Source organism: Trichosurus vulpecula, chromosome 3 (assembly GCF_011100635.1).
Source record: "Trichosurus vulpecula isolate mTriVul1 chromosome 3, mTriVul1.pri, whole genome shotgun sequence".
In the NCBI taxonomy this organism is placed as follows: Eukaryota; Metazoa; Chordata; class Mammalia; order Diprotodontia; family Phalangeridae; genus Trichosurus; species Trichosurus vulpecula.
Genome location: NC_050575.1, coordinates 404,012,328 through 404,037,124, shown reverse-complemented (window position 1 = coordinate 404,037,124; position 24,797 = coordinate 404,012,328). Strand labels below are relative to the sequence as shown.

General features: G+C 45.6%; 2 protein-coding genes across 2 annotated transcripts; both read right to left on the bottom strand.

Moving 5' to 3' along the window:
• Nucleotides 1–483: 483 nt before the first annotated feature.
• LOC118840702 (E3 ubiquitin-protein ligase RNF181-like) lies at nucleotides 484–3,597 on the bottom strand. Its single transcript, XM_036748046.1, is given in 6 exon segments — nucleotides 484–606; nucleotides 1,052–1,126; nucleotides 1,598–1,713; nucleotides 1,964–2,097; nucleotides 3,250–3,497; nucleotides 3,499–3,597. Coding segments are annotated over 6 exon segments (732 nt in total). The 3' UTR covers nucleotides 484–546.
• Nucleotides 3,598–4,665: 1,068 nt separating this feature from the next.
• On the bottom strand, nucleotides 4,666–9,289 carry LOC118840727 (E3 ubiquitin-protein ligase RNF181-like). The gene is made up of 6 exons (XM_036748073.1): nucleotides 9,058–9,289; nucleotides 7,036–7,169; nucleotides 6,639–6,754; nucleotides 6,349–6,423; nucleotides 5,892–5,957; nucleotides 4,666–5,137 (listed from the first exon to the last, which is right to left on the bottom strand). Exons 1-6 carry the CDS (start codon nucleotides 9,123–9,125, stop codon nucleotides 4,898–4,900), a joined length of 699 nt encoding a protein of 232 aa, XP_036603968.1. The 5' UTR covers nucleotides 9,126–9,289; the 3' UTR covers nucleotides 4,666–4,897.
• Nucleotides 9,290–24,797: the final 15,508 nt, after the last annotated feature.

The window sequence follows — 24,797 nt, the reverse complement described above, 5'->3', positions numbered from 1 at the left end:
TTCTATACACACACACTCACACACTTTTACGTCTGCATTACTACTTGCTGGGTTGTCAGGGGTACTCACTAGAGACCCCACCCAACTCTGAAGTGCTGTGAGCTACACCATACCCTAGAAGATTGGCCTCTAAATGGGCTGCCTATTACTCATTCCTTAAGGATAGTTTTTCCTACTCTCGAGTTTAGGATGGTGGGTAATAAGGTTCTTTACCTTCCCTTCTCCAGGGGTTCATGACCTGTGCAGGGGATCCCCTGTGACTGCCCTTTGAAATGGGGGCCTTAATCTATGCTTCCTTCCTCTCTTCCATTTGGACTGAATTTCCCCCCCATCAGAGCCAGCTCTCCAGGAGTAGGAGAGAAAGGAGCACCAAGAAACCCCCTGCTCCATCCCACCCATTCTCCCTCCTCTAGCAGAGATGGAATGAAAGCAGGGCTTTCCCTTTCTCAGGGCACAGATCCTCCCAGGCAAAGGTGCTGCTGCTCAGGGTGAGGAAACCATTTAATTGACATGAGGAAAAGTGGTGGAAGGGGAAAAGGAAGCCCATCATGTGTACATGGCTCCATGGAGGTACTCAAGACGGTGCTGCTGCTGCTGCCGCCGAGCCTACAGGGGGGAAAGCAGGAAGAGTTGAGGGGAACCCCACCTGATTCAAGAAGGGGTAGTTACCCACCCTCCCCCCCAGGGGTCTGTCCTGTAGGACAGATACAGGAAGAGGGCCAAAGAAATCAAGAAGACACAGCCTTGCAAAGCACCATCCTACATGTGACTCCTACTGATCCTCACAGAAGCCGGAGGAGGGACCAAGGGTAGACATTTTTAAACCTGTCTTCCAGAGAAGGAAACAGGTTGACACAGGCTGACTTACCCAGGGTAACACAGTCTCAAAGTGGCAAAATCAAATCTCAAAATCAAGGTCTTTTGACTTCTAGGTGAGGGCTTTCTGTAGCACCGTCCCCTGCACGCCGCCCCCCCCAGGGGAAATACCATGAGGGTTGGCTCGGTATTTCTCCCCATACTGGAGGGCCAGGCCAATTCTGCCTGTTCTTACCTTATCTTTCTTATGCTCTTCGTACTCTTCATTGTCTGTGGGCAGCTCACATCTGCAGAGTGGGCAGGAGTTGGTCTGGGTAAACAGTGGGAGTGATTACTCGATTAGATAAGCATTTATTTATTAAATGTGCTCACAGGTATCTGGGATACAAAAACAGTTCCAGTTCTCAAGGCGTTTACATTTGTTTGGTTGGGAACAATTTGTACACAGAAAAATGAAAACCAAGTGATTAGCAACTGGCAGGATTGGGGAAAAGCTTCATGTAGGAGACAGCAGGGGAGTGCTGTAGGGGTTCTAAGTGGTAGTGGAGAAGAGGAAGGGGATCCTAGGACAGTGGGAGTGGGGACTTCTGGGCTCTCGTTCTACTTCTCCCCCAATTTCAATTCCCCTGGTTACAGCTCATATGGTTGTGACTTTCATGCTTGACATACCAAGAAGAGTAGGAATAAAATTAGGTCTATGGGTGTGTGAAGTCAACAACTGGTGAGGGAAATGGGCACAAGAGAGAGGGCAGGGGGCGGACTGCAAAGAAATCTCAGGTACCTTGCCCAGCCACGGTAGAATGCAGTCTGAATGGAAGAGGTGTTGGCAGGGCATCTCCAAGGCAGTCTGTTCCTCCTCAAACTCCAGAAGGCACACAGGGCACTTCAGACCTTTGTCTGGTAGGAAAAGTCTCATTAGCTTGGGTACACTCTTCTCTGCCATATACCATCACATCTTATCACCCCCCAATCCATTCCAGCACTGTGACCTCAGAAGCAGCCTACTCTCCTTGCCCTCACTGGACTCTTTCATTAAAATTCCCTTCTGGGCCAAGAATGAGCCAGGGGTGCACAGGGTGGAGGAGGAGAGGTAGGGTCTGACTTGACTGAAAAGGTAATGGAAAGGGACTGGAATAAGGCCCTTTACCAGCCTGGGCCCCTGTGATGATAGCTTTTGGTAGGCTCTGGACAGCTCTCTTGGCGGCAGGGGGAGGCAGTCGGTGGTCCCAGTCTGTGAAGTCGGCAGATGCTAGCTCAATGTCCATCCCATTGAAAAGTGTCCTGGAAAAAGGTTTTGGGGTAGAGGTAAGAGCTCTTAGATCAGGGCAATAATCCCTCTTTTCTGGGACCCTTTTGCCCAGATAATTTCTAACCCCAGGGCCCTGATGTCTCCCAAAGCCTACCCTAACCCAAGACTTTCCTCTTCAACAACTGCTTCCGTGGTCCCCAAGCACTCCTAGTTGCCTCGGATAACGCTCCTTCCCATCCCTCCAGAGCCTCCCATAACGCCCTAATGTAATACAGGGAAAATTAGGAACCCCTGAGAAACCCCTAGCTACTGACAAGTACCCCCAGAAAGAATGGACTCAGATATCTTTGGCATTTAGCAAACCCCCTGGGACTCCATGACTCCACCAAGGAATGTCAATAGATAGGACCATCCCACTGAAGGATAACCTGGCAGACCCTTTCTAGCAGATATCCCTGGGGCTCCGTGACTCCACCAAGGAATGTAAATGAGATTATCCCACTAGTATGATAACCTGACTGAATCTTTTGATCAGCCAGGACCTTTGTTCCTGTTTCCCCACCCTGTACCCCCACATGTCCTATATAAGTCAAGCCATCACCCCAACACATGGCCATTGATTTGTGGTGCAGTACCCCAATGGCCTCCGGCTAATAAATTCTCCACTTAAAACTTATACTCTGTGGTGTGTCTCGCTGGCTTCTGGTACATTTTAGAGGCCCCAGCGAGATGAGGCGGTATTACGTGTTACTGCCCTGGAGACACACACAGAATTCCGGACCTCAACAGGGAGTCTCTGCCCCCGATCCACCTTCTCTCACTTCAGAGGTCCGGCTCCTGGGGATTTCTTTTCCTAGGACTCTGATGTGGTGTGTCTCGCTCGCTTCTGGTACAACACTTTTCCATCCCTCGGAAACTCGGATAACACCCCCTCCCATCCCTCCTGAGCCTCGGATAACGCCCCCTCCCATCCTTCGGAATCTCGGACAACACCCCCTCCCATCCCTCCAGAGCCTCGGATAACACCTCCTCCCATTCCTCGGAGCCTCGGATAACACCCCTTCCCATCCCAAGGAGCCTCACATAACGCCCCTTCCCATCCCTCCAGAGCTGCTGATAACTCCCCCTCCCGAGCCCCGGAACACATCCCCGGCCCAGCCCCGGGCAATGATGCCCCCGCGCACCGCGCCAGCTCCAGGAGCGCATTCTGCCGGTACTGTTCCTCAGGCACCCCCGGCTCGCAGTCGTGCTCCTCAAAGTAGGAAGCCATGGCAACCGTGAATCCCAGCCGGCTAAGGGCCCCCGGCACAGTGATGCGGCTCGAAATGATCCCGCCCTTTTCTAGCCACTCCGGCCAATGGGAGACCAACCTCCATCCGAATGTCCAATCAGAGTCGCGAGAAGGAGGGCTCCACGCCCCTCCGGGGCTGCAAGGCCCCGGAAACCCCAAGTTTACTTTTCCATTGGTCCGCGTGAATCAGGTGGTCTGAAGCTCGAGCCAATGGAGGCAGCCCGCGATCCCAGGTTTTCATTGGTTACTGGCCGCCAGAGGCGGAGTCAGGGCAGGTTTCCAGGTGGGTCTGGGCCGGCTCCTGCTGTCTCAGTGCTGCCTCCACCCGCCCAAGATTTTCTCTCGCTAACCGGGTTGACACTTGGCCTTGGACCTGGGCTCCGGTCTCACCTCCTCCAGGAAGGCTGCCTTTGTGGACAGGTTCATTCCTTTCTGCCACGTCCCGAAGCCGCGCTTTGCCTCTCTGACTTCATGGCATAAAAGCATTCATATCGGAATTGCAGAGAGCGTCCAGTCCAACGTCTCCATTGATGGCCCAAGGTCACAAAGTAGCATCTCTGGACTTTGATCCCAGGGTCTCTGACCCTAACATACACTCAGCTTTAAGACTCTTGAGCATGGGGTAGTCCCTTCTTTTGGGTCTCAGCACAGTGCTGGTACATAGTAGGCACTTACTAAATGCCCATTGATTGGTCTGTCACTCCCCACCCCAATTTCGGCCAAATGGATCCCACCAAGTTCTCACTGAGGCAGTTGTTAGGTGCACGATGCTCTCTAATGTGAGCACCTTTCCAGCTCACACCCTTTAGGCCTTGGGTGCCCAGGGCTCTCAGGGAATTACTTAATTATATAATTATTTAAATATGTAACTATGTTTAAAACTGAGTCAATACGTGGCCCTGGAGGGTCTTTATGTACTGATTTGTGGCCCCCATTTCTATCTGAGATTGATACCACTGTGCACAGGGTATAGGGCCCTCCAAAGCTTCCTGGAGGATCATAGCTTTAGAACAGTAACAGCCCTCAGAGGCCATTTCATTCAACCCTCTCATTTGAGACAAGTGACTTGGCTAAGGTCACAAGGGTAGTAAGCAACGGGGTCAGCTTTGCATCTAGGTGCTCTGATTCCTGGCCACCAGGAGCAAGGGGAGAACACTCTGGACCTAGGGAGTCAACAATGGAGATAATCGGAAAAGTCCATCTAAGTTGGAGACAAGATGTCCTTTGAAAATGGGAAACAAGTTTCTTAACAAGTCTGTCACCCCCTAAGTAGAGAACCTCCCACAAGCACTTCACACAGAATCCAGACTCTTGCCTTTTACCCAAGAGGGGTTTTTATTCAGCTCTATGTAGCAAGGGGTGATTTAGCTTGTACCCAGGGGTAGGAGCTGGGGGTAGGGGGCAGGGGGCATCGTGCAAGGGTACAGTTGGTGGAGTTAAGTCCACCAAAGAGAGCCCCTCGGGGGTTTCTTCAACTCCAGCACCAACCAGTGTTCCTTACTGGAGCCCAACGGTTGGCTTCTTGTCGACCATTACGCAATTTAGTCTCCTGGCCTTGGATCAAACCCCCAGCCTTTGGCTGTGGCCCCCTGATGCCATGCTGCTGCTGGGTTATGAAGATTCACAGGACGTTCAGTGGTGGCCACAATAATCCACTTCAGGAGGGGCAGCATTAAGGCTGTGATGATCAGACCCAAGAAGAGGCGGCACCGAATGTTCCCATCCAAGTCTGCCCAAGGCTGCTTAAGAGCCAGGGCCTTGTTTGCCCTGGCGAAAGCATTCTGGAATGGTAGGAGCCAACAAGGGTCATCAGTGTGGATCAGAGAGGTACTCCTATTGCTCAACCCTTTCCCTCGGTAGCCTCCAGGGCAGCCCTTCTGTCCTCAGCAGGTCTCCCTTGGCTCCTAGTTTCCAGCTTCCTCTTACAACCCTTGAGATGGAAGAGGCCTCAGAAGGAAACTAGGCCCAACTGGATCTAAATAATTCTCTTCTACAGCCCAGATATTTCACATTTCCACATCCGATGATGGGAAATTCACTACCTCACAAGGGAGCTTATTCCATACTTGGGGAGGCCTAATTCCTTCATTTTCATTTTCCACTGCATGCCTCTGCCCAGCCCACTCCCTAACTCATGATGACCCACTGGTCACCCTTCCCACCCCATCTGGCTGGAAGGCAGGACTGGACTGAGTGCCCTGGGACCACTTCAGGCTCATCTCCCAGCACTGAGCAATTAGGACCAAATCCCCATTACCCTAATTCTGACCACAGTCAGCAAGCCTCAGTACCTACTGAGCACTGAACCTTACTGATTCCATATGCCCTATATCCTTAAGAAACCCCAGCTTCATAGGTCTTCAGCTGCCCTCAGAACCTCAACTGCTAGATGGAGTCAGGCAAAAGACATGGAGGTTTCTGCCCACCATATTCACATCCTAGAGACCCCCATCATGAATGGCTCAACCACTTCCTCAAGCCCTGGGATCCCCTCTTCCCTCCTATTCTATACCCCCTGCAGCCCACAGTACAGACCTGGTCTGAGAGGAGTCGTTCCCTCCTTTCAGCAGGATCCAGGCACATCTCCGGATCCTTCCCTGACTGGGCAATGAGGCCCATGTTAGCTTATGTCCCCACACAACCCACCTTCCCCCACACACCCAAATCTGCCATGGACTTATGTGATTGGCCTTCTGGGAAGAAGGACGTGGCCAGTCCCCTCCCACTTCCATGGAGTCCTAAATCATTAAAAGCAGTCACAGAGTGAAGAGGATCACAGAATTGAGATAAAAGAACCTCAGATAATCATCCCACCTCTAATTAGTACCCAAATCCTGGTCTTCTGAACCCCTCAGGGGACAATGCACTGGAGTCAGCTCTATCCTCCTGTCTACACTACAGCGTGGCCTTACAGTTTAGAGAAAGGAACACCTTCATGGGGCATCTTGGGTCTGGCAGCAGGGAACACTCACTCCCCCAAGCCTGGCCCTACCTTTTCTCTCCTGTAATCTTCGTAGTCCTCGTTGTCTGTAGGCAGCTCATATCTGCACAGAGGGCAACTGTTGGTCTGGGAAGACAGAGTGGGAATGAAGATGGTCCAGGGTCCATTTCTCCCTCTCCTCCCTTCCCATGGTGTCACCTCTGGGCCCTGTGCCTTAAACTCATGTTTAGAAGAAAGCTTCTGTCTGTCATTCCTGATAATCAAGATCTATGGATGGGCAGGGCCAACATTATATTAATGGGGCTGGACACCAGAAGGACCATTGGGGAAGCTGGGGATACCTTGCCTAGCCAGGGCACGATGCAGTCTGAATGAAAGAGATGCTCACAGGGCATCTCCAGGGCAGTCTGTTCCTCCTCAAACTCCAGAAGGCACACAGGGCACTTGACACCTGCATCTGTGAGGGAAAGCCCATCACATCAGGCCCTACTTCTTCCACCTTCCCACCCCAATCCCTCTGGGTGTTGCCTCCTCAAAGGCAGGCGAAACTCTAGGGGTATTTGATCCTCTCATTGAATTTTTTTTTCACCCAGCCTGGTCTGAAAGATTGAACAGGGAGTTGGTTGCATGCTAGGTAGAGGGAGAAGGGGAGGGGATAATGTTCGTTCCATAAAGGTCAAATAGGTAACTGGGAAGCAGCAGAGATAAAGGAGGGCCTTGGGGAAGGAGGCCCCTCACCAGCCTGGGCCCCTGTGATGGTGGATTTTGGCAGGTTCTCCACGGCTCTCTTGGCAGCAGGGGGAGGAAGTCGGTTTTCCCAGCTAAAGAGCTCACCTGTTGGCAGCTCAATGCCCATCCCATTGAAAAGTGTCCTGGGCAGAAAGAAAGTCCCCAAATATGCCAATACATTCATAGCACCGTTTTGTGTGTTTGTGATAGGATGACTAGAAACAAAGTCCATTGGGTGGGAAATGACTAAGCGATGGCTCATGGGTGAAACAGGCTATACTGCTCTATAAGAAACGACTGTCATGAGTAACCAAAGAAACACAGCAAAATCGGCAAAAAGAGATTCAGAAGGAAGAAAATCTGGGAAATGATATGCACAATAATGACAGGAAGGTAAATGAAGCCAACTGTAAAACAGCTGTGAACTCTGATGGACTGTCATGACAACCTCACTTCCAGAGGATGGAGGAGAACACACCTCCCTCTTCTCAGTCTGGGAGGGGGAGGCGTCCATGGGGATGAAATGCGGTAGTATGCACTGTCAGATACTGTCAGATACGGCTTCGGTAGGCTTTGCTCAAGGGTGCATTTTTGTGGCATAGTGAGTTTAATGAAGGAGTGGGTGGAAATGTAAGTTGGGAAATGACCATGATATAAAAACAATGACCAAAAAAAAAAGTGCTCACTGCAAAGATGGTTGAGTCACACCAGGGCAGTGAAAGCCCAAACCCCAACAATCCCTACCTCCAGCACCCCTCTTCCCAAATAAATCTCAGCCTTGGGTCTTCCGGATACTAGATCCTTCCCGTTCCAACCCACCCCTCCAGATGCCCCGCCCCTGCCCTCCAGCAATGCCCTTCTTAGGACACTTTACACACACACACACACACACACACACACACACACACACACACACACATACACACACACAGACACACACACACACACACACACACACACACACACACAAACAACCCCTCCCCTCCCATAATCCCTTGCCCCTGGTTTAATTTCCCCCTTCCCTACACCAGAAACTCTAAATTTGATCCCTTGATAATGTCACTGATAATATTCCAAATCAAAGGACAAACAGCTGCCCAGTCCCAGGATAATCTTCAACCCAGGGATCACTACTCCCACAATAATTTCTCCATTCCATAAACTCAGCACACACACACACCCCTCTACCCTCTTTTTCACACAATCCCTAACCTGAACAAATTTGGTTCTCATTTAACCCCTAGCCCTGGACTAGACAGCCTCACCCGGACAATAATCTCTAGCTTAGAAAAGGAGACCCCTCCCCCAATAATTCCTCATCTCTGGACAAGGAAACTCCAGATAATCCCCATCTCTCAACTAGGTAGCCCACCCCCATAATCCCTAAATGATCCTCAGTCTGGAAAAGGTGACCCCTGTATAATCATTGGACAAGGTAACCCTGGGTGCTTCCCATCCCTGGACTAGGTAGCCCCTAGATAATCCCTAGATGATCCCCAGCCTGGAAAAGATGACCCCCGGATAATCCCTCATTTTTGGACAAGGAAACCCCAGGTAATCTCCATCCCTGGACTAGGCAGCCCCCGGATAATCCCCAGCCTGGAAAACCTGACCCCCACCCCCCACCCCTACACACACACATTATCCCTCATCTCTGGAAAAAGAAAACCAGAATGATTTCCATCCCTGGACTAGGCAGCCCCTGGATAATCCCTAGACAGTCCCAGGATAATCCCTCATTTCTGGACAAGGAAACTTCAGATAATCTCCATCCCTGGACCTAGCGGTCCCCGGATAATCGCTAGCCTGGAACAGGTGACCCCAGCCCCGGATAATCCCTCATCTCTGGACAAGGGAAGCCAGGATGGTCCCCGTCCCCGGACCAGGCAGCACCTGCACGCTCCTGCCCGGCCCCCACTGGCTCCAGCCCCGGATAACCCCTAGCCCTGCACTAGACACGCAGCCCCGGATAATCCCCGCCCCGGCCAAGGCGGGCCCGGATAATTCCCAGGGATGGCCAGCCCCGCCCACCGCGCCAGATGCAGCAGCTCGTTCTGCCAGTACTGCTCTTCATCCATCTCCTCTGGGAAGTTCTCCATGGCGGCGGCGGGCGGCGGTGGGGACCAGCAGCGACCAGCCCCGTCTGGCCCCGGTCAAGTCCAAGTGCAGCCCACAACCCCACCCAGCCCACTCTGCAGCAGCTGACTCAGCGCTCCCGCGACGAGCCTCCCCACCGTCCTCCTCCCCGACCGAGCTGGCCAATGGGAGGGTGCGCTCACACGGCCGGACCAATCAGTGCCTGGGGAGGGCGGGCGGAGTGCTCCATCTGGGCTGCGGTTGGAAAAGGAATCCCCAGACGGGTGTTCCCATTGGCTTTTAGAGATCAGGTGATCTGAGCTGGTTTAGTTTTTTTTAAATGGGGGAGGCTGCAGCCTTGGATTCTCATAGGACCGAGGTCTCCGGGGCGGGGCTTCTGGCCAATGGGAAGGCGAGATGATCCGGACTCTGGAGGAGGCGGGGCTCCCGGGTTTGACAGCTGGGGATGGAAGACACAGCTGCGAACTCCCACAGCGCGGCCCCGCCCCGCCCGGGAGGCTCCAGCCGGGCTGGCCACTTCTTTCCAGGCCCGGGTCAGCCGCACTCCAGGGCAGACCGCTTCTGAATGCATGCATGCATGAATCAGTGAAAGAATCCGTGCCTGAAAGCATGAACAATTGAATGAAGAAACGAGCGACAAGCATTTATTAAGCGCTTACTGGGTGCTGAGCAACGCACAGCGTGCACCCGGCACACCATATTTTAGGGAAGACATTGATGAAGCAGTTAGGATCGTGAACGGTCTTGGGTCCATGTCTGGCTCAAGAGGACTGTCACCTGAGTTTGTTCTTCTTAGCCAAGAGGGCAGAACTAGAACAGTCAGTCAGATGGTAAGCATTTATTGAGTGCCTACTCTATACCAGGCACTGTGCTAAGCAGCTGGGCAGGCAGCTGGTGGCACAGAGGATATGGAGTCAAGAAGACCTGAGTTCAAATCCCGACTCAGTGGCAAACCACTCCAGTATCTTTGCCAAGGAACCCCCAAATGGGGTCACAAAGATTTGGGCACAACTGAAAAACAACTAAAGTCCCACGTGACCTCAAGTCTAAGAATCTAGGTTACTGGAAAGATAGTGGTTGCTTCAACAGAAAAGGGCAAGTTTGAGAATACTATGGGACATCCAGTTGGAAATGCCCGGTAAGCAGCTGATGATGTGAGCCTGGAGTTCAAGGAGATGGTGTTGTAGAAGGGAACCAGTTCTTTCTGACTGTGTGAAACAAAGTCCTCAGGGTCACAATAGATGATGATTAAGCTTTGCTCCACTTTGGCCTTCCAAGGCCCAGACGATCCATCCTTCTGTCTGATCTGGGGCAGCCCCACCTATTCAGTAAAGCCCCATTCACGCAGTATAGGATGGTCTGAGGAGAAAGTAGCCCCACCCCACCCCAGTCAAGGAGTATTTATTAGGCACTTTTTGTATGCCAGGCACTGTGCTAAGTGCTGGGAGATATAAATAAAAGCAAAATGAAAAACAACTTTGACTTCGAGGAACTTGCAGTTCCAAAAACGGAAGGGAAGCCCTGAACTACACCATCCTTGGTAGAAGAAGGTAAATGATGACTGGGAGTATCAGCCACAGGAGATCTATGTAAAGAATGCCCTTTGTTTGCAGCTGGAGTAGGGAATTGGTCAGTCCTGGGATGCTCTCTTAATGCCACCCACTCAGTGAGCTCAGGGCAGTCTTGAGCAGTTCTCCCTGGGTCAGTACCATGACAATCTTTTGCCCAAACTTTCTTCCTTGTGGTCTCCTAGCCTCTCTCTTTTCAAAGAATAAGGAGCTGGGCTATCTTTTCCTCTGCTGCACATCTAGGTCCTTTCTTGCTCCAGTGAAGTAGCTGGGTTACTCATTCCCTGGGAGAATTTATGGCATCTCCTACCACTACTATTCTTTGCAGGATTCCACTAGAGTCCAGCTGGATCTCCCGCAACCATTGGCTCAGGAAGGCAGCTTCTGTGGGGGAAGGAGTCAGTCCACTGATCTGGAGTTGTCTTCCCACTAGACTCATACTGATCCTTCTCTCCATTGGAACAGAGTCAACTCTCCCAGTTTGGTCTCTAGTCATTTGATTTACTGCATTTGATCCTATAGCAAGGAGTCATCTACTAGCATTTCCAGGCATTTTAATCCCCCATTGGTCAGTTTGCTTCACTGTCCGGAGGAACCTCTTCCTTGGCCACTGTTGGAGTTTTCGCTTACTGGCAGCAAACTGTGCAGCTGGCTGTCTTCTTTTCCATTCCCCCAATGAGAGGCATTGCCTGATGGCTGGATTTTAAGTCCAAGGCTATTATTTCCTAGGAAAGGCAGGTGCATTCTCCCAGTCTACCCTCAAGCAGGAGAAACCTATCTCTTCTCAGAGATGACTTCTTATGTAGGTCCAATCTTCCTTTAGGTGCTGGATCCTTCCTGGTCCTTTGCCTTCTAGTTACGGGAGTGAAGATCAAGCCAGGAGAGAGCATTTCAGCCAAACCCCTGAGATCACTTGGGAGAGGGAGAGGGAGAAGGAGAGGAGAGCGCCTCTGTCTCTTCTTCCAATTGCTCCATCCTGTCTTTGTCACCTTCTTCCCACTTTGGTTGGAGGAAGAGTTCCAGTTTTTCATTGGAGCCCTAGCACTGTCCCCAGGACAGCATCAGTAGATTCTATGTTGGGAGCCAAGGACAGATTCAAGGTTCTACAAAGAGCCCAGTGGAAAGATTCTGCCATAGTTAAGGGGACAGCTGGAGGACTCCAGAAATAGAACTTCCAGGAGCTATGAGTTATCCCTTGGTCATATTTATCTAAAGTTGAGCCCACATTCCCCTGGAGGCTACTGAAAGACTTTTGGGGGATATTTTATATCAACTGTTCTTACTCTAATCTTTCAAAAAAATGCCCTTTTCTAGAAGTGAATTAAATCTGCCTAATTGATAGCAACGGTTATCATGGACAGGATGGTGATAAATATCAGTGAGGGCTTATAAAATTAGAAGGACAATGCCCAACCCGTCAGTGCTTACTCTAGATCCCTAAAGAGATATGGTAGCCATCTCTGAGAACTCAACTTTTTAGGGACAGTGAGTGTGAGTTGGGATAGTCACCTTAGAATACGTTCTACAGGAGGCAAACCTTTCTTCACTTATAATGATTTACATTTCACTCATTGCAGAGCACTTCCAAAGGAGGGCCACCACACCAGTGACCGAGTTGGCAGTTTGACAGTTGGTGCACATTGTATTAAATGCTCCTCTTAGAGTACTTGTGGTTTGCTGGTTTACAGTCTTCCCTACCTCCTCTTCTTGATGTTATAAGATCACAGATTTAGAAATGGGAGAGATTTGAGGTCATCAAGTCCAACACCTTCATTTTACAGATGAAGAAACTGAGGCCTAGAGAAGGGAAAGACCTTGCCTGACATCACCCACATAGTCATTTTCTTTTTTTTTTTTCCTTTCTTTCTTTTCAAGGCAATCGAGGTTAGATGACTTGCCGAGGTCTGACAGTAGATTTAAGCTCAGGTCCTCCTGACTCCAGGGCTGAATGCTCTGTCCACTGCAGTGCCACTTAGCTGCCCCTCAGAGAGTAATTTTCTGAGGCAGAATCCAAACCCAGGTTTTCCTGCCTCCAACTCCAAGGATTCGTCTACCATCCCACTGTTGAATGTGTTATCATTGCCATTGTTTTCATTCGTTTATTTGTTCTTTTCTTTTAAATGTATTAAAGTTTCCATTAAATAAACATCAGATATCAGTGAGTGTAAATGGTTGTTAATGTAGGGGCTCGGGAATACATAAAATTTATCCAATTGAAACAAATGGTAATTTTGTTTTTTCAACATAAGAATTTACCCCAAGAGGTTTTTTGTTTTTTTTTTTTAATAATTTTTGGGTTATTGCTTTTGTTTTTTAAAGAATAATTTTTGGGGGTTTTGCTTGGTTTCATTTTTTAAAGAATAATCTTTTGGGGAGGATTGGGTTGTTTTTGTTTTTTTTTAAAGAATTTTTGTTTTGTTATTGCTTTTTAAAGAATAAATTACTCTCCTAAGACAAGGGAAGACTGTATTAGGTCTTGGGTCCCTCTTCCAGCACTGCCTGTAACAGGCCCCTCTCCTGTGGAAGAGAGGGATTGAATAACCAACCTGGAGGGGGTTTCACTGTGGCAACGCTTGCTGTGCACAGATTTTCTTGATATCACATTGCTTCCTATTTTTAGCAAACTGTCATCCTGGGAGAACGGCAGAACAGCGTAATGGAAAGAATGCAGAACTGAGAAAGACCATCTAAGATCACATCCTGCCTCAAACACCTGCTTGTCCCTGACAATTTGCTAAACCTCTCTGAGCCCCAACTTCTTCATCTGTAAAATGGGGAAGATGACGAGTTTAGTGCCTCCCTCCTAAGGCTGTGGTGAAGATCTAATGAGGTGATTTGTAAAAGATGCTACAAACTTTTAAGTGCTAGGTCAAGATCATTAATATTTCTCGAATAGATGAGTGGTCTTAAGCAGAAGTGTCAAACTCACAGCCCCCAGGCAGCAAATCAGCCTTTAAGACTCCTGAGTGCCTCAAATCCAATTAAAATGTATTTGGGAAATGTTTAACAAAAAAAAATTAAACTACAATAAATTCAATATATTTTAAATTCTTTAAAAAACAATAATTTGCGCTTTGCTGAGTCAATATGCCATCTTTATTTGAGTTTGAGTTTGGTACCACTGGTCTTAGTAACACAGGGTTAAAGCGGAAAGGGATCATAAAAGTTATCAGATCCAATCTCCTAATTTTGCAGTCGAGGAAACCGAGACCTACAGAGATGAGGGGATGCCTCAAGTCGCACAGCTAGTAAGTGGTAGGCCCTAGATTTGTGCCTGAGTGTTCTGATGCCAAAGCAAATAAAAATGATCAATTAACAATAGGGTTTAAGATTTAGAATAAATGGAAAAGGCACTTGGTACTGGATAGTTTGAATATGTTAAGGATATTTGGATACGTCATCTATAAGTTATCAAGTGAGTTGAGAAGAGAGAGAAACTAGAACAATGCTAGCTTCACGATAACCCCCTTGAGGAGTAACAGCCTGGGACTGGAGAGGTGGGGTATGGGAAGGAGAGGTCTCAACTTCAGTCTTAACCTAGGCTTCCTCCTTGCCCTCATCCTTATCCCTTTGAAAGACCTTTCAAGCTTCCAAGGTCTGAAAGCATGTTGAACTTCCCATCTATGTTCTATTGGAATCCTTAGATAGGCTGAAGACAGCATTTGCATTTGGAGCCAAGGACCAACAGGACATGTGTTCATAGCTCCAGAACAAGCCCAGTAAGGAAACTACACTATAATCAAGGGGAACTTCTCAAGTATCCCACAAACGAGAGAAAAACGCTTCAAGCACCAAAGGACTATGAATTGTTTTTATTGTTCAGTTTTGGGTCTGACTCTTCCTAAAATTCCATTTGGGCTTTTCTTGGTAAAGACACTAGAGTGGTTTGCCATTTCCTTCTCCAGCTCATTTTACAGATGAGGAAACTGAAGCAAACTCCAGTTCTGGCACTCTATCCACTGTGCTACCTAGCTTGGGTGTCCCACCAATGAGAGAAAACCAAGCATCCCTTGGTAAATAGACTTTATGAGCTTGAGGCTACCTTCCTTTGCACTCTGTATGTACTAGAGGGATAATCTGTTACAGACTTTTGAAGGACTATTTTGTACCACTGTCATCATTGTACCACCTTAGTAAATACTCCCTTTATAAAAGCCACTTGAAGATGGCTGACTAAACTGATTTTGAACTGATAATATGGTTTGGCCCCAGAGCATACCACTGGGGGCTCAAGTCAATGGCATCAGAGAGAGAAATCCCAAATCTCTCAAGCATAATATTAAAATTGTGAAGAGAAGATGTCATCATCTTCACTCTAAGTGTGGGTTCAGAGTCTTGTTATACTTATTTCTAGTAATTTTCTTTTCTTCTCTCTCATTCTTGAATAGCTTTGCTAATGGTTCATCAAGTGTGATGGCTATTTTAAAAAAAATGTTAGTTGTGTTAGTCCACAGACTTTTTATCTTTTTACTTTCTCCATTTTTCCTCTAATTTTCAAGATTTCTTCTTTGGTCTTAAAGGCAGTGTGGCGTAGTGAATCACCAGGTTGCTTTGGAGCCAGGAAGACCTATATTTAAGTCCTATCTTGGACACATACTGGCTACATGACTTTTGGCTGATAGCTTAAACTCATACGGCTCTAACCTAAATGGTGCAGAGAACATGCCAACCTATATTGGTAAGGGAGTTTCCTCATCTGGGATTTCCCTATAAAAATGAAATTATAGGTCCAATCCTATCTTGCTTTTGTACTTGATTTAAAGTTACTAATTTATTTTCTAGCATTTTTAATTGTATGCTGAGCTGATTGATCTCTTTTTCTGTCTTATAAATATGTTTTCAAAGATATAAATTTCCCTACTTTAGCTATGTCCCAAAAGTTTTGATATGTTGTTTCATCATTGTCATTATAGTCAACATAATTATTTATTTTTTCCTTTGATTTATTATTTTACCCAATCATTATTTAGGAGATTATTACTTAGTTTCTGTTTAGGTCTGTATTTCATGGTCATATTTACTTTATTCATTACTAATTTTACTACGTTATGGCCTCTGAAGAATGGATTTATTACATCTGACCTTTTCTATTTCTTTATGATTTTTTTTCTATTTTAGTATATAGTTGATTTTAAAGGAAACTATAAGAAACTGAGAAATACCTGTATCCTTTTATATTCCTGTTTACCGTAGAACAATTAAATCTCAGCTCTATATTTTCCTTCTTGTTTCTCTTTCTGTTGGGTCTATCCAACTCTGAAAGAGGAATATTAAAGTTGGTCACTATTATTCTGCTACTATCAATACCTTATTGGTTTTTACCTATCTTTTCTTTTTGTTGTTGCTTCAGCAATTTTGTTTGCTCCAACAATTACAGGAATAACTTTTTATTGTTTTGTTTTTATTTTACATTTGTATTGATATCTGTTTTGAAAATCATATTCATTTATTAATAAATTCCTTCCCCCTCCTCTATCCAGTGGGTCATCCCCAATAATGAAGAATGAAAAAAAAGGAAAAAAAAACCAAGTCAGCAAAACTAAGAGGCAAATCAACTAAGTCAGACAATACATGCAATATTCCATATCTATATTCCCCATCTCTGCAAATAATAGCAGGATGTGCATTTCTTCTCTAGGGATCCTTACAATTCAACTAGATTTTCTTTTAAGAATCTAGCCATTAAGCCCTTGATTGCATTTATACTCGACATTGTTTTTTCATTATCCATTTTGCCTTTAAGCATAATGTTTCCTTGTTTTACTCACTAGGATTTATTCATTTTAATCATTGGCTTATCTAAGATTAGGATTCCAACTCTTTCTAAGAGTTGCCTGCAGCATAATAGATTTTGTTCCGTCTTTCATTTTCAACTCTGTATCTATGTTTTAATTACATAGTGTCTCAACAGAGAGTGAATTATGAACCTGAAAAGATAGATGTACTTATCTGGCCATGATTATAAAATTGTTTCAAGATCTAAAGATTTTTCTAGGACTTGGTGGCTACTGTTGGAAATTCATAAAGATTTTCAGTAATCTCACTCAAGGGTCTATGGATGAAAAGCACAGTAGGGCAGAAAAGCATAGTCTGGCCTGAACCCTCTGGCACCATTTCAAGATTGTTGGGATGAGGAATTTGAATACGTTCTTAAGAATTTAGTCAACTGCCTCATGAGAACACTGGTACTGGTTTAGGCATATCCAAGTAAATTCTTTATGTCACACGCCAATGGCAGCCTAGAGCACTTGGGAGCAGTTTTATTCTAGGAGAGGGATGGGGCCCCCAGAAATCTCTAGCATTTGACAATAGATGAATTACTAATGATGAGACTTGTTGTACCATGCAGAAACTGAAGTTTTTGGCTATGGAGTAAGCAATGATTGATAAGATCCAAAACTTTGTATATGGATGCCAGTTTAGTTACTCCAAGTTTTAGGGACTTTGTGGGTCAGAATTCTCTTCCAGTCATAGTTATGAGACCCCACCATTGTATTTACTTTTAATGGTTAACTAGAGGACACACTTTACTACCAACAAAAGCATTTGATGAAATTAAAATGTAATAAAATAACCGCAAAATATTCCTCTTGTAAAACTTGAGTTTGTTTTTCTCAGAAATGCATACATACTCAGAGGGAAAAGCAGATTTGCATAGGGAACTATGGGCCATATGCATGTAATGCCTCCAAAAATAGAAAGAATCTTCCTTTCCATGTCTCTGGTCTTCACAAAAATCTTCAAATAGTAAGAATGAATCAGAGAGCTGAAGGGAAAATACCAAAAATTTTAAAATGATGGGATATGATAAAAATATCCATCTGAATGGGTCACGCTAAAGGACAGACTGAACCATATGACCAAGGGATATAAGAAATTCAGAGAACCCCACAACACCACCAAAAAAAGAACCCCAGCTAGTTTTTAATCAGTCTACCACATCAGACTAGGGAGCCAGGCCAGAAGGAGAGACATGAGCAATGCAATGATAAGTTTTCCCTCTCTCTCTCTCTCTCTCTCTCTCTCTCTCTCTCTCTCTCTCTCTTTTTCTCCTCTCCTTTCTGTCTCTCTTGGTCTCTTTTTTCTGTCCCTATCTCTTACTTGCCCCCTTTTGCCTCTCTCCTTATCTTTTTTTCTCTCTGTCTCTGTCTCCCTCTGCCTTTTTCTTTCTCACTGTCTTTATCTCTCTGTCTCTGTCTTTCTGTCTGTCTCTCCCTCATTTGTAGGAACTTATGGATTTTGGGACTTAGAGTTAGGAATTGCCAGAGGGGAGCTGATGCCTGGGACGGGTTGCCTGGGAATTCAAAGGGCTCTCTTGGCAACTGTCTGTGTTTGAAGATCTCTGAGGGGCTCCTGGTTATCTTTGCCCTCCAGAATGTACCTGTCAGTCAGCCAGGGATCATCAGCTGCATCCACGGGGGGGGGGGGGGGGGGTGAAAGAGGGTTGCCATGGTGACACAATCCCTTGTCACCTGTCTATGGTTGTGACTTTGGGAGGGGGGGAGGACTAAATGATGGTTCTCCTTTTCCCATTGGTTTCTTGGAGTTGGTCCTTTGGGAAGGAATACAGCCTAAGCTACCTCATGGTTTCCTTGGAAAAAGAAAATATAAGACTTCAAACCATTCGTGCCTCGGCTGTTGCTAGGCTTGCAAATGCTTGGCTCTGCTACCTTTGTAGTGAGCAGCTACTTGGGTGGAATCTTAATATTACCTGCAGGATCTTTCTATTTGATACAAAGGAGGTGCTGAAAATTTACAATTGCCTGTTGGCCGCTAGGTGGCACACTGGATAGAGTGCTGGACTTGGAGTCAGGAAGATCTGAGCTCAAATCCAGCCTCAAAACTCTGCATGCCTCAGTCTCCTCACCTATAAGATGGGCATAGTAATACCACTTACTCCCCAGGGTTCTGGGAGGATCAAATGAGTTAGTAGACGTAAAGCACTTTTCAAACCTTAAAGCGCTATGTAATTATTATTTACCTTTGGGGTCACCCAAAGTGGGAAAAGAATTAAGCATCTTAATGGGAAATGGGACACAAGCTATAGCTGAACTGTATTTTAGAGATTTTCCTGAAATAAAATTTCAGGTGAGGAGAGGGAGGAAGCAGCATTTGTGATAGGTTTATAAAGTATTATAAGCAAATGATTATTTTACTAAACTCTACCAAGGGTGGGGAACCTGCGGCTTCAAGGCCACGTGTGGCCCTCTAGGTCCTCACATGTGGCCCTTTGACTGAATCCAAACTTCACAGAACAAATCCCCTTAATAAAAGGATTTGTTCTGTAAAACTTGGACTCAGTCAAAAGGCCACACTCAGGGACCTAGAAGGCCACATGTGGCCTTGAGCCTGCAGGTTCCCCACCCCTGCTCTAGACCAAATCTAGAAGAACCTGACCCAAAGTGGGGGATGGGGGTGGGGCATGAGTTGTTGAAATTAGAACAGCTTCTTAATTATCTTGTGTCTACTTCTTTCACGTGCCTTTAGCAATGGATATTAATTCTTCATTTCATAAGGGACAATCCTCATCACTGTATGTAGGATCTCCATTATCATCTCTACACTTACTTGAGGAATATGTCTATCAAAGGTACTCTCACAAATGGGCCCATGACATGAAATCCATGTGACCAAGGCACATAGACATAGAGGCAACACATACCCCCCACACTACAAAGTTTGCCAATGTCTTCTAGCAATATTAATTTGCTGTTTTCTGCTGGGCCTGCCCCATGTGGTGTGTCTCCCTATTTGTTGATAACTGCTAGACATTGCATTCGCACTATTTTCCTCAAGTCTTCCGCTATCTGGCTGTTTTCAGGGCCACCTCTTACTATGTCTAATATCCACTAGGAAGGCTACGGTTAGTAAGCCTCTGCCTCACTGAGAGAACTACAGCTCTGTTAACCAGTTCTTTTTTAGCAACTCAACTATCTGTTGTGGAGTGCTATGGTTAATAAGCCTCCCACTGAAGCTCTTTATAATGTTTCACTGTGCTTCAGCTATAGTCCTCATCTGAGGCACAGTCTTCCACTGTCTTTCGCAACTCTCCTCGAGGTTCTGAGTTAAATAATCCTATTCCCTACAGAGTGGACTACAGCCGTCCTTATTCAGTTCTCTGAGACAATGGCTAACTCTTCTATTTGGCCTTTTCTCTAAACTCTTTCACAGAAGGATCATAGCTCCGGGTCTGGAAGGGACCTCAGAGGACATCTAGCCCAACATCTTAATTTTACAGATGAGGAAACTAAGGCCCAGAAAAGTTAAGGGGCCTTTCTAAGGTCACAGGTATCATCAGCATCAGGAATGAGATTTGAACCCAGGTCTTCTGAGATTCTGGAGTCAGTGCCCTCTGCCTTCCAATTCTGTGCTCCTTCCATTAAAGCATTCTGTAGTTCATTTGCTCTCTCCTCTACCATCTCCTATGACTCTCAATTCAACAGTCACATAACCTAATATCCACAAGGTTTTACTTCTTCAAATGAAAAAGAAGCTAAGTGATATTATAGTGAGAATTTCACTACTACCTATCTGTCTGTCTACCTATCCTCTGTGTCTGTATGTGCATCTGTCTATCTAGCTGCCTCTCTCTCTCTCTCTCTCTCTCTCTCTCTCTCTCTCTTTCCTCAAATAACTATCATCAATAACTCTTCTATACAGTTAGCCGTGGTATGCTGACTAAAGAAGGTTGAAGAAGCAACTGAACTTATTACCCTATTCCACCCCAGCTGCACCCCACAGCCTGGTCTCTCACAGTTCTTTGCACCTTCTCCTCCAATTAAAAAAAAAAATATATATATATATATAATCCTAGATATATTGTACCTAGTCACATGATGATGGCATGCAGCAACCATGCAACAGGTACAGTATTTAGCACATAATCAAAAGCACATATTATAATAGTTAGTACATTTAGACCAGAAGTCATTTTGAGCAATGTGAAAGACAATATGCAATCACACCTTAGCATACAGAATAATGGGAGGTAGGTGGCGCCATAGTTCACAGAGAGCCAGGCCTGGTATCAGGATGACTTGTCCTCCTAAGTTCAAATCCAGCCTCAGACACTTACTAGCTGTGTGACCTTGGGCAAGTCATGTCACTCTGCCTCAGTTTCCTTATTTGTAAAATGAGTTGGAGAAAGAAATGGCAAACCACTCTGGTATCCTTGTCAAGAAAACTCCAAACAAGGTCACAAATAGTTGGACACTAGTGAAAAAGAGTAAATAAATAACAGTACAACAAAGAAAACAGATACAATACAGCCACAACAGCACATTTCATAATAAAAATATATCATATATAATACGTGTATTTTGAAGTTGAATAGATCAACAAGCATTTATAAAGTTCCTACTGTGTTCCAGGCACTGACTGAGGGTCAATACAACAAATGAAACAAATTCTATACTGAAGGTACTTACATTCTGTCCGAGAGCAACAATATGTACATATATAAATATACATGGAATAAATACAAAATCAACTCAAGGCATTTAAATACAGGTAAGTTAAACAACCAATATATTCATTCCAATAATGAGTCTTATATGGGGACAAGTGTAACCACTTTTTGCATCCCCCTCAAACATCATGAACAAATTTGGTCATAAGCTAAATAGGCCCTTCCATTGTGATCCCAGGACCTTGGGAACAGCCCAGGTTGCTTTGCTGGGCTGGTGAATGGCCTGACTTCTTAGATTCTGTCTCTTCCCAAAGGGCCTTCTCAGCTGGAGTATTAAGCAGAAACAGGTCTGCTTCTGGGCTCATCCCTTCCCTTCTATTTGAACAGAGGCCCCCATGGGACTATCTATGATTGAATTGGTTAATCCTCTGACCCTCCATTGGCTACCAACACTCAGATACTTAATCTTAATCATGATCTCTGCATCTGGTAAGCAGAGTCCAGTGCTCAAAGCCTGCCTGGCTGACTGGCCATCATACCTTTTTTTCTGCTCACCAGAGAGACAGAATAACTCTCCACTGGACAGAAGGTGTTTTTGATGCACTCTCTGCATGCTATTTTGTAGACTGATAAGTCACCCAATCCTCGCACAGCTTGGTTTGAGATGGTTTTCTAATTACCCACTAGATTCTGTGTGACTTATGTAACCTGGGACTCAAGTCTATCTGCATAGACTGTCCTTGTTGGTGGAGAATAATGGCTCCATGCCTTCATGATGGGCGGAGTTGACAAAAGCTAGGAAGAGGAGAGATAAGAGTTCTTCTAGCTTCCAGGTTAGAGGGAGGACAAAATCGTTCAGGAGCTCTGTAAGGAGAGTCCCTGGAGGGAGAAAAAGACCATGAGAAAGAAGAAGTTGACATATGGAGGATGGGAAGAAGAAGAAGAAGAAGAAGAAGAAGAAGAAGAAGAAGAAGAAGAAGAAGAAGAAGAAGACGACGAAGAAGAAGAAGACGAAGAAGAAAAGGAGAACAAAAGGAGAGAAGAAGAAAAGAAGAGAAGAAAAGAAGACAGGAAGAAGAAGAGAAGAAGAAGAAATTGTTCTAGAGGGTTTAGAAAGTCAGTTGTGGTTTCTCTGGCCTGAGGAGGATGTCTGTCAAAGAAGGGTGGGACAGGGAGGGCTGAATCCAAAGGCTGTGTCCAGTGGCTAGAGTGCTTATACCCTGAGTTAAGAAGATCTGAGTTCAAATTTGGCCTTAGAGAGAAACTAGCTGTGTGACCCAGGGCAAGTCAGCTAGCCTTAAGTTTACTCATCTGTAAAATTAATATAAAAACAGCACCTAAAATGTAGTTAGCCTTTCACAACATGAGTATTGTGGAAGGGTTATACATAATAATACATGTGTGGCCTAGGTTGAATTGCTCGGCTTCTTAGGGTGGGTGGGTGGGAAGGGAAGAGGGGAGAGAATTTGGAACTCAAAGTTTTAAAATCAGATGTTCAAAAAAAAAAGTTATTGCATGCAACTAAAAAATAAGATACACAGGCAATGGGGCGTAGAAATTTATCTTGCCCTACAAGAAAGGAAGGGAAAAGGGGATGAGAGGGGAGGGGGTGATAGAGGGGAGGGCTGACTGGGGAACAGGGCAACCAGAATATAAGCCATCTTGGAGTGGGAGGGAGGGTAGAAATGGGGAGAAAATTTGTAATTCAAAATGTTGTGAAAATCAATGCTGAAAACCAAATATGTTAAATAAATAAATTGCATTTAAAAAAAAAAACAGCACCTGCTTCCCAGGGTTGTGATGATCAAATGAAACAGTATTTATAAAGTGCTTTTAACCTTAAAGCCCTAAATAAGAGATGCTTATTTTTGTTGCTGTAACTTGCTACCCCAAAGCTGGAAGACCCAAGAGAACAGAGACCATGAGGTGCTTGACTCAGTGAGGCATGAGGACAGTGATGACAAAAGCCAGGCTAACCCCACAATGGGGGAAGCAAGCTAGTGTGTGGCCTGAGGGTCGGTGGGTCGGATGATATCAGAGATACAGAGCTGATAGCAGGTCATCATAGGGTGGCAGGACTATTTAGCCAGAGATCAGGTTGCCCTCTGATGCTTCCGGAATAATGACAGCAAAGGTAATACATGTAACCAGACCGTGCCATTGATGGATTACAAGTACAGGTAATGTACTTTGTATATTTAACCTCTAACATAGGTTGGTCATTGGTGTTCAGTCATTCAGCCGTGTCCAGCTCTACATGACCCCATGGACTTTTGTCCGTGGGGTTTTCTTGGCAAAGATACTGGAGTGGTTTGCCATTTCCTTCTCTAGCGTGTCCTCATATTACAGATAATGAACCAAGACAAATGGAGGTTAAGTGATTTGCCCAAAGTCACACAGCTAGTGTCAGGCCGTATTTGAACTTGGATCTTCCTGAGTCCAATCTGAGTGTTCTATCCACTGTACCACCCAGCTGCCCCAATATGATCTAAGTGTCTTCTTTATAGTATGTTTTCTTTATTTTATTAAGTGTCCTTGCTATGTATGCTGTTACTATAGGGCCATCATATTTTTCAGAGAGTACAAGGAAAGCTTGCTTCTTTTCCCTTTGCAGTCAGGCTCTCCTAGGACTGAACCAAGGTCAGGCAAGTCCAGAATTGCAACTTCTTTTCCGGAAAAGGATGTTACTGGTGACATTTTTTTTAAAGTGGGGCACAATAATGTGCTTTCCTAAACAGTCACTTGGATGCACTGGGAATGCCAGGCTATAGACTAGGAGACTAGGGGTGGGGAGGGGAGGTTTTCCTTTGATCTATCTGAGCAATAGAGCAGCCAGATTTGATATTGTCACTTTAGAAATTTTATTCCATTCAGCAAATATACTTTAATTTAATATATAAGAGTATATTTTTGAGAAGGCAAGCATTTAAGTACCTACTATGTGCTAGGCACTATGCTAAGAGCTTTACAAATATCTCATTTATATTATCTCTCACAACAGTCCTGGGAAGGAGACAAGTATTTATTAAGCACCTACTCTGTGCCAGGCACTATGCTAAGAGCTTTACAAATATCTCATTTATATTATCTCTCACAACAATCTTGGGAAGGAGACAAATATTTATTAAGTATCTACTATGTGCTAGGCACATATCTCATTTATCATTATCTCTCAGGACAATTCTGGGAAGTAGGTGTTGTTAGTATCCCTTTTACAGATGGAGAAACTGAAGCAGACAGAAGTTAAGTGACTTGCTTAGGGCAACACAAGGAAGTTGGGAAGAAGAGAAGGGTCTTCCTGGACTGGAGGCACCAGAGGTGTTTTGATGAATTTATGCAATGCTATGTGATCATCTTTAAATTTTCAACCCTAGAACAAACAACGTGGAACCGGGGCAGGCACTAGCAAAGTAGCATTGTTTCCTAGTGCATGCACAGAAATCCAGGCTGCGGCCTACATTTGCTCATGAACGAAAGAGGCCAGGGCCGGCTGCTCAAGCTTCAAATGCCATCTGATGACTTCAGCAGAAATTGTTCTCTGGAGAGCTATTCCAGTTTACACCCCTGGGAGGTACCTGGTTATATCTGCCCACCCATCTGTCTTTTCCCTTCGGTGCTGACAGAAAGGCAGGTGCCTTTGCAGAAATGAAAAATACCTGTACCTGGCATGCCCCTGATATACTGATCTGATCTACAGA